We start from the raw sequence: 10,100 nt of genomic DNA on the forward strand, positions 1-10,100 counted from the left end.
ATAATTTCCAAGTAGAATTCTATCAGGTAGAACATTGAAGTCCACACTTACGATTTCACAAGTGCCGACCATTTTCTGGGGTTCTTTCTTCTCTTTTTCTTTCTCGTCATCTTTGCCCGTTTTAATTTCCACTTTGTCCATGTCCACTGTGGACGCTGTTGCCGGGCGACCATTAACGGCCAACTCCCCCTCTCCCTCAGAATCTACAATACAAGTTATATATCCTTATTAAAACATCAATGATATAATTCTAACACATTTCAAGAAACTTAAACATTTTTTAACATTTCTTTGATGTAGTGTCATAATTTATTGTTTATTTCTTCAAGATTCACTACTTGAATTATCTTAGTCTTTCACAACAATGCATAATAATTTATTTTGGGGGATTTACACACATAAACTGATCGAACCTTTTTCAATTCTTGTTCATAAACAGGATTTAAGCTTTTTAATCTAAATAATTTTATCAATTTCAAGTTTATATTATTAATACCTATAAATAAATTAAGGGACAATGACAACGAACAAAGTCTTATCTTAGAGATTCATGATTTAATTATTGATTCCTTATAATATAAATATCTAGCAATTATATTTAAAAATGTATTTTTAAAATAATTAAAATGCTAATAAGCTGTTTCCTATGTACCCCCCCCCCCCCCGGGTAATAAAAATGAATATGTCCTTATAGTTAATAAATTATAAAACATTTAAAAAGGCATTGTATTAAACTGGTACCCTTATCTTTTTTCATTTAATTCATCTTTTAAAGAGACCACATGCATGAATTGAATCCTATAATAATTATTTTAAAAGGTGAAATAAATAAAGATTTTCTTCTATCATTATCTTATTTTCCTTGTCAGTTATCGCAACTGAACAGGAAAACAATCATTACCTTATTTAGTCATGTGACCGAATTCTTCAAATACATTCAATGCGTTCAATATCTAGTACTGTGACCTAGAGTTTAAATACCGGGACAATGCCCTCGTAGACACATGGTGTAAGATTGCACCACATTACACAATCAGTGTATAGAATTCCTGTTTTATAATGTTTTTACAAAATCACTGACTGAATTCTGTATTATTTGCTTGTAAAAGGTGATATTCAAAAGGTATAATTCTAAATAGGACTCTAATTCATAAAACTTAAAATTAAAAATAGTTAATAATTGTTAATTTAAAAAAAAGAATGGTAGCCAAAAGAATTTATGTTCCTTAGTTATAGACAGAGTTTTTTTTTTCTCAAAGGCAGGGTATACAAAATTGTAAAACCCCGGAGCCAGCAGAACTCCTAAAAGCTGATTTCCTTTTGAAATTTAAAGAATGTCAACTTTTAATTGAATTAAATCTCTATAATAAAAACATTCAAACCTCTGACAGAATTTTTCATTTCCCCTTTTTACACCTGACCATTCTTCACATACCCTAGCAAGGAGATACCTGTCGTATATATGTGAGATATGGCAGGCACCCATTTCCTGTGAGTGTATTGATTCCTATCCAGATACATACCTGTGTGTCTAGGAATTTCAACTACACCCCAATACACTAACATACACATTGAAAATTTTAAGAATTCTTATCACTGAATGTTTTAGAATACATGTATAATGTTTTCAAAAAATATACATGTACATGTAGCGATTATCATTACCTACCCGGTACATCTGCAAAAATATTTTTAAAAATTGTATGATAAGATAGAGCAAGAGAGAGTGAGAGAGAGAGGGGGGGGGCAAGAAAAAGAGAGAGAACCAAAAACAATAGTTTTCATGAAAAGTTCTTGAGAAGGGAAAGGAGTCCGAATGAGGATTGGACCAAATCTCGATCTTAATAAAAATATGATGAATGAATTCATGGATCCACCCCTGTGTTAGGTTAAGGGTATAGTTAAGGATGGTATGTGACTTCTTCCTTACCTTTTCCAGCACCTTTTCCATTCATTTCCATGCTGTTTTTGCCTTCATTAAGCCATGCAAATAAAAGAAACATGAAAAATCACCAAGCATGCAACATGTACACCATCACAAGCAGCTAGAATTCAACAAACACATGTACATACATTGTAGGAAAACTGAAATAAAAGATCTACATGTAGATTCGTAGAAATGGTTCATGAAATTCTACAAAATCATACAAAAAATCATAATGATAGTGAGTCAAATAGAGAAGCTATACATGCAAACCTATTAGTTTTTTAGTAGCTTTTACAATTTTTATGTTTGAGCGAAACCAATTTTTTTTTCCTGAAGACAAGCAGTTATTAGTGACAATGCACAGCAGCTGAAATTTGACAGATCAAATTCAGAATCCTTTGTGTTATTCATGCACCCCAAAAGTTTGACAGAGTTCATTTACCTCCCTTTGAGGGAATTCTATAATGTTGACAAGGGTTGCAAGATAATATTTTCTTCCCATTCTTTTCAACAGGAACCTGATACTTATAAGAGTACAGAGAGAAAAGTGCCAATCTTTATTGATTAAAATGAAGGCACACATTGCCTGTCACATCCGTTATCTTTTGTTTACATTATTATATTCAGCAACCTCCTCCAGCAGACAAACAGCAAATCTTTCCTTAGAGTCCCTCCTCATCTTATCTATGTACTTTATAAACAAAACCACACTTTCCTTAGACAAGACAGCTTTTTGTTTATAATAACGAGAGCCTGACCTCAATTCATATTAAAAGAGATCAATTAATACCTTTTTGTTAACGTTCGTCTCATCAATGGTTGTTTTTCTGGAAAAAAAATTTTTTCTACTTACTCTCCATATTGCTGCCTGTTCTTAAAATGCCTCCATGTATTTCCAATTCCTAAACACAACTAACGTACGAGTGATTCAAATTTCCCAGAAGTATGCAAAATCTGAATGATTATGCAAAATACCCACGGATTTCATCAATCACTTAAACGGCTTTGAATAGTTTTAAGTACACATACACCAAAACAGTTAAACTTATAGAAACAGCTGGCAAAGGTTTCACAAATTTCAGTGAGAGACTATCGTGAATCTTGATTCCTTGATGCTGAATAATTACAGGTATACGTAAATATACCCACGTGGGGTGGCTATATATTTAGAACTTGATCGGAGTAAACAAGGTTTTAAAATGAACATCTGGTTGTCTGTGTCCAATATACCCTGAAATTTGACCTTGTTCTTTTACACCTGAGCAGGTAAGTATAGAAAATTCAGGGTGGAAAGAAAAAATAGACAGACTTAAATGCTAGTACACACATTACTGCTAAAAATTTGTTGCTAAATGATGGATTCTTTATAAATTTTTTGCATGCAGTGTAAGTATTTCTATACATGAAAAAGAGATAAGCAGACGCAATTGACATCTTGATCCAAGACAAAGAAAGAAATCTATATTACTCATATTACTGGTAATATATACATACTAACTGCGAATGTTTATACTCTTTTTTTATCCCCCCTTTTTTGTGTAGTATGGAAAGGAGAAATGCATGAAGAAAACATATGACTGGACCAGGAATTGAACCTGGGACCCCTGCATTACTAGTCAGGTGCTCTAACCACTGAGCTATCCAGGCCGATATCCACGGTCCGTAAAGCCAGAACTTCTATATTTGTTCAAATTTTACAGATAAACATATAGATTTAAGACATTGCATGGAACCCCTGTACTGCCATTTAGAGTTTAATAACCTCAAACTGTTTATGATAAAAATTTATGTATCAATGCATCAACTGATTTAAAATACCGATTTATTGATACATTTTAAAGATTTTCTGCATAGCCACTGAGGCATAATTTTTTTGTAAAAACCCTTGCTGGGAGAAATTAAATTAGATTTTGTCACTGAAGCTAGCATGAAATAACTTTCTGTTTATCAAATGCACACAAAATCCTGCATGTAAGGTTAACGTCCATTTGAAATTCTTCAATATCTACAGGATCGAGGTAAATAAAATCATTAAAAACTCTTGTCTCAGGAAAGCTCTATAGACCAGACATTAAAGCAGTGCATTGGTACTTCTACATAAGAGAGAGATGCAAATTCCCCCCCACCCCAACCACCCGAATCAAATTCAATTTAACTTAACATTCCAGTTTTATTTTATTTTTTTATTTCTTAGTTAGCTTTACATGTACTAGATAAACACTTTTGTAATAAGATAGCTATAAGTTTCCAAACAATTTAAAGGAAGTCGATCTACCTGGGTATAAAAATATCAAAGTTGTGAATAAAAGTCTGGCCGTGACAGCAAATAATTATACAGAGGCATCAAATAACAGGCTAGGATAACAGCGGGAGGACCCAAGTAATCTTCTGATATAAGGACGGGAAATTTCAGCAAGTCAACAGAGCATATCGAGAGCTCCAGTTTATCATTCTAAATAATAACCCCTCGATGCACTTTTTATTTCACCACTCCCACAAATTTCCGCACAATAAGCAGGAAATTATTCTTTATTGCAGATTAGGATTTATGAGATTTCTATTTTTAGGAAAGACGCAAGGTGTCCCAAAATTGTCTTAACTTTGAACATAATCAGCAAAAGAAGCTCTTTTCATTTAACCACACCTGCAAATCCCCAAATATTGAACAGGAAAATGCTCTTTTATTTTTAGGAAAGATGCAAGGTGTCCTAAAGTAAATCATCTATTAATCTTTAACCATAGTTTGCAAATCCCAGTCATTCATCTTAAGAAATTGTATTAACTCTGAGCAAAATCGGATCTAACTGATGCCCAAAGGTTTTATAATTACATGTAAAACTTGTTTCCTAGCAAATTCATATTTTTTCAGTGTGATATTCTACCAGTAGCTTTTTTTTTCTTATAAATCATAGTTACAAACTCAGAATTAATGGCTTCTTTTTACGCACCTATCAATTTATCAAATGATATGTACTGTCCATGTCTGCACTTTGACCTTACCTGACCCCTCATTAGAGGTTGGCGTGTAGCCAATCAGCTGGGGTTTCCCCGACATCTTAAGTACAAATGCACCAGGTTACCTCTACAAAAATACCAGAAAAAATTTAATTCATACAATAAGGTCATACTAAAAGAAATCTAATTACTGAAGACATATTTGACTCATAACTTTGATGTTTGATTTTGACTATATCAAGGCCAGTTCCTCTGACCTTGACCTTTAACATTGATGTTTGACCTTCTCTCAAACTTAAGCTTTGGCCATCAGCTCCAGATACAACAAAATATAAACTTCATTTGAGTTGGTTCAAGCCAATTTCTAATGTTGGGGCAAAGAACATGAACAAACTGCTAGACCAAATAAAATTTGCTCCCAAGTTTCAATTATGGTTAATAAGAAGTGCATGACTAATATAAGCAAATACATGCATGATTTTATTCTCCAAAAATCAAATACTGCTAAAGTCTTTCACATTCATTTAATAATTTAACTTTCCAAAGCCATACCTTTCTAATATAAACCAACTCCAATTCTGAAAAATTCTATGAATGTGAATATACATAACTCAATCCCTTTTAAACAAGCCTATTAAAATACAGAGTTCCTTTACCTCCTACAGAACACAGAATTATTCATATAATTACCACGATCACTATAGCTATACAGCTAGGTCACAGTTCCTAATATTAACCTTAGTATACAGATATCAGAGAAATGTCTATTCATTGATACATAACAAGCAGTGATTATTGTTACACATTATAAGAAATTATACCATACAGTTCATATGTATCTGATCATACAACTACAACATGATACATGTTGAATAGGATCATGTAAATACATAATTTGTACATAATGGCAAATGATTTATCAATACTTTTTTAAATTACAAAGCAAACAACATTCAAATGTACACTGTTAACAGCACAGATAAAAACATCTTGCCGAATGTGTGTAAAAAGATACTACCTGATTTTAACGAAAAATTTCCTCCTGACCAAAGCATAACCTGATTGTTACACAGGTGAAGAAGTCACCTATTACAGGTGAATTACTTAACCCGTTATCTGGTTTTAGGAGCTGCTTGTTCAAACAAACCCATCTGTACTCGTAATCGTGTCCTTATATGGCTATACTATCCTCAGAACTCGATCAGCATTAATAATTTGTGTTTTGTATAACAAACGTGATTCAATTTTAAAGAAGGTTTATCCACCTGCTGAAATCTTTCAAACTAACGAATTTTATTTCCTGTACATATCTTGGATATACAATATTGTAGTTAGATGAACTTGTAGATAATTGAAAGAGCTGTGACATATGCACATATTAATATATATCATAGCAGTTTTATCAGGCAATCTCACATGGATATTTTGGATCCGGGAATATTGCTATGAGTAATTATCTTTTTGTTAATTATTGTTGAGTGAATATGGAAGTTCCAAATCATGAATGATCCTTGCCCTTGTAAGCTTCCCAGTTATATCATTTATTTACATCAGGAAACATATATACACGTCAATCATCCTTAGTAACAACTTTATAATGCTGACAAATATACAAATATAACAGAAGGACATTATTTTTTGCCATACATGTATCATTAAATGATTAATAACATTTTATTTCTAAATAGGATATGAGAAGATACATGCCTAATTACAGATATTAATTGTGCAAACACACTTGGACAATGAACTTGAGAAATCACAAAGCCTGGTGTGATCACTAGTACTATGAAATGATCAATGAATACTTATATAGAGTGTCATCAACAATATCTGAAAAAATCCCTAGTTTACAAATTAATATCGTGACACATCCTCATGATCCTAGGAGAGAAAAAGATCAATTGGGGAAGGAGGAGGGGGTGGGCATAGAAATATGTGTGTTAATACAGGATTTTTTTTTCAATGAACAATAATGAATTTCTTTTTATACAACCATACCTAATAGCTTTTCTGTTAATTGAATAATGAATATTTATGCCTGGTACAGTCTATACTTTATATAGAGCCTATCGCTGACTCACTGCTAGACACAATAAAAACATGCATAATAAAGAACCAATATGAGATAACAATTTTACTCCAACCCTCTGATAACAAGAATTGATGAGAGACTTTATATGACTCAAGTAGCAAAGACTGAGCAATGTCTATAAATATCAAAGTAGGCCAGCAAGTGGATTTCAAGCATTCAAAAGTTAGCTCTCTTGACTGCAATACCAATCACTTCATAAATTCTTTGATCATTAACTTTCTAACCCATGGGATTAATATGTGACAATTTTTATAAATGGCTTTTTTAAAACTCTTTGACATACATAATGAAAGAATGTACATTATGTTCACTCCTTAACTCCTTATCAGACTTCTATCAAGTTCAACATAAATAAGGTAATAATTAGTTTATACCATACATACGAAAGTTACAGGTAATGACCGTAATATTTCATGAGCAGATGGTGCACACCAACAGAATTTCCCCTAGATGTGAGTAACTTAAAATATTAACAAATTGATCGCACATAAAAATATGCTGTATTAAATGTAAAAAGAAATGAAAAGGAAGAATTTGATGTTGTCATATTTACATTCCGTATTTTGTTATGCTTTTGATAAATAATCATGCAAACTACCAGTAATTTAAGTTTAAGCAAGGTGAGGCAGATGACAAGAAAAGTTTCAAGCCTGCTCTCTTTATGTATCAGACAAAAATATATATATTTAAAAACAGCTTAAAGAGACAAAAGGGTTATATTTTTATAACATTAAATGAGAAAATGTATTTCTGGACTTGGAATAAAACCCTGGACCCCTGCATGACTATCATTAGTTAGGTGCTCTACCCACTGAGCAACCCAGGCCAATATTCACAGTCCAAACCAATACATTGCACCCTTCTTAAAGTGTCTTCACTCGAAGTCGAACCCTGAACACCTGTATCACTGGTCCAGTGTTCTATCAACTAAGTAGTCAGAAATAACCTGCCATTTTCCAGAGGTTTTTTTTTTTTTTTACGATTTTATCCAAGGCCCAAACCATTTCAATATTATTAATAACATGTAGTGCATAATGGAATACAAAAATGGGGAAGGAGAAAAATTTTCTGCGATCAATATTGTCAACACCTTATCAGGCATGCAGACATCTACACTGGTATGATCTTCCGAAGAAATACGTTAATTATTTCAGCAGAAATCGTTCACCTCGGCTCTTGATGATCGTGAAATTTATATCATTGATTAAAAATCGAAATTGAAATCGCATGATGTAAATGCCATAGCATTTGACTTCTTTGTTTGATGTAAGGATACAAAACTCATCATGGTCATTTATGCAATCATGCAGACTGGTCATTAAGGCCAAAAATAAAAATAGTCTTGTTTCCTGCTACCCGACCTACCCTATTTTTTTGCACCCGACCCTAAAGTTTTTTTTAAGTTTTGGGGGAAAAAATCAGGAATTTCTGGAATTTCATGTTCCAAAACTGAAAAAATATATACTCAATTGGTATTTCATAAAATTTTTTGTTTTAAATATGAACTTTCATAAAATACTACTTGAGTTGTGCTTCAAAAACATAAAATTTAATTTTAAAAGGCAATATTGACCTAAATGGCATGTTTAATTTGATCTTGTTTTAGTTCATACCCAAAGAAACACCGTCGTAAAAAATAAAATAAAAAAGAAAAATAAAATAATTTTCTTACCTACCTACCCTATTTTTTTCAAGGTGGTAGCAGGAAACGAGACTATTATTTTTTTTGGCCTAAACAGGTCAAGAGCAATGATTAGGCAATAAAATAAATAAAACAAGAGATAATGGTTATTTTTATGTCTGTTACAGAGTACAATATCACTCACCTTTCATTCAAAGGTCGCAATAAAAATGATTTATTCTGCTGACAGCTCTGTCTTTAACATGCTCATGCCGCCAAAGATTGTTTTGTGCACTATCCGGAAATTGAAAAACACGTACAAGAGTGGAGCGTGTTCCGCATCCATTCCGGAAAACGTTTCGGGCGATGACCTAGAGTCTATAGATATACATGTACATTGTATATACATGTAGGCCTACAAGTATATCATGAAAATACACCCGTGGTTCAGAATTTCAGACACGAAGAGGGCACAAAAGTCTTAAGATTTCTATAATATAAGAATAATTATATATACAAACACAACTGAGGTTTCAATTCATAGGCGTCGGAACGGGGGCGGGGGGGCTAAGGCCAGGGGCTTAGCCCCCCACTTTTTTTGCAAATATAACGTTAGACAATTTCTATGCATTGAAAAATAGGGATTGACCTATTTTTGTTGGTTTAGCCCCCCCCCCCCAGACCCCCACTTTCAATTTGCCCCCCCCCCCCCAACTTTCAATATTGGCTTCCGAGGCCCATCCCAGCAATTACAAAGAGCAAATTCAAAGAATTGTGGTCCCTCGCTTTCGGTGTCTTTGAGTGTGAGATGTCTTTTTTTTAAAGGCTTATTGCAAATTTGAACGCCCTTTCATATGTCATTCATAACTGAGTTATCACCGAAGTCAGGGACCTATAGGTCCCTGCCCAAGTTGATTTTTTTTAATTAGGTCAATCGTGAAGGTCAAGGTTAAGGTCAAAAGCATAGTATGCTCGGAAATATCTTGTCACATGAATTGCACATATCAATCATGAAAACATCATCTCTTCTTAATCAAAAGTTATAAGGAAAAATGACATTTTTTAAAATATGGTCAAACTTAAAGGACAAGATCAAGATAAAAAATCATAGTGTATTTAGGAAGGTATTGTCACAAGTAATACGTACATTACACGGCTTTAATATGAAAACCCTATGTCTTCTCATTCAAAAGTCATGAGCAAGGCTAAAGTTTTTGAAAAGAAGGTCAAACCTCAAGGTCAAGGTCACGAGGTCAAAAATCATAGTGTATTTAGAAGGGTCTTGTCACAGATAATACACATACATGTATTTAAATATGAAATCCCTATCTCTTCTCATTCAAAAGTTAAGGCCATTTTTTCTATACTTTTAATTTACTATCATCATAATGAAATGTTCATTGAAAGCTAGTTGCCCAGTCCCCTTCATCTTTTATGATCCAGTATAATTAGATGTTTCTGTTCTCTGTTCATGGACCCTAACCCCACTTCTATAAGTCATT

The 10,100-nt window shown here is 33.0% G+C and overlaps 1 protein-coding gene across 7 annotated transcripts in view; it reads right to left on the reverse strand.

The window, feature by feature from the left end:
• LOC134279025 (ATP-dependent translocase ABCB1-like) overlaps positions 1-8,889 on the reverse strand; it is a 32,406-nt gene extending 23,517 nt beyond the window's left edge. The window contains exons 1-4 of one of the 7 annotated variants that reach the window (XM_062761357.1): positions 8,804-8,889; positions 4,928-5,009; positions 1,931-1,972; positions 52-203 (exon numbers count right to left, since the gene is read on the reverse strand). In XM_062761357.1, coding sequence (XP_062617341.1) covers positions 52-203; positions 1,931-1,972; positions 4,928-4,982 — 249 coding nt within the window. In that variant the 5' untranslated portion in view covers positions 4,983-5,009; positions 8,804-8,889. Of the gene's footprint in view, positions 1-51; positions 204-1,382; positions 1,497-1,930; positions 1,973-2,780; positions 3,104-4,927; positions 5,010-5,900; positions 5,922-8,803 lie in introns of those variants that run through there. The other 6 variants (XM_062761356.1, XM_062761359.1, XM_062761358.1 and 3 more) reach the window with 6 other exon arrangements.
• Positions 8,890-10,100: the final 1,211 nt, after the last annotated feature.

This window comes from Saccostrea cucullata, unplaced genomic scaffold, assembly GCF_032062105.1.
Source record: "Saccostrea cucullata isolate Sc308-1 unplaced genomic scaffold, CSIRO_AGI_Scuc_v1 ctg11827, whole genome shotgun sequence".
NCBI lineage: Eukaryota > Metazoa > Mollusca > Bivalvia > Ostreida > Ostreidae > Saccostrea > Saccostrea cuccullata.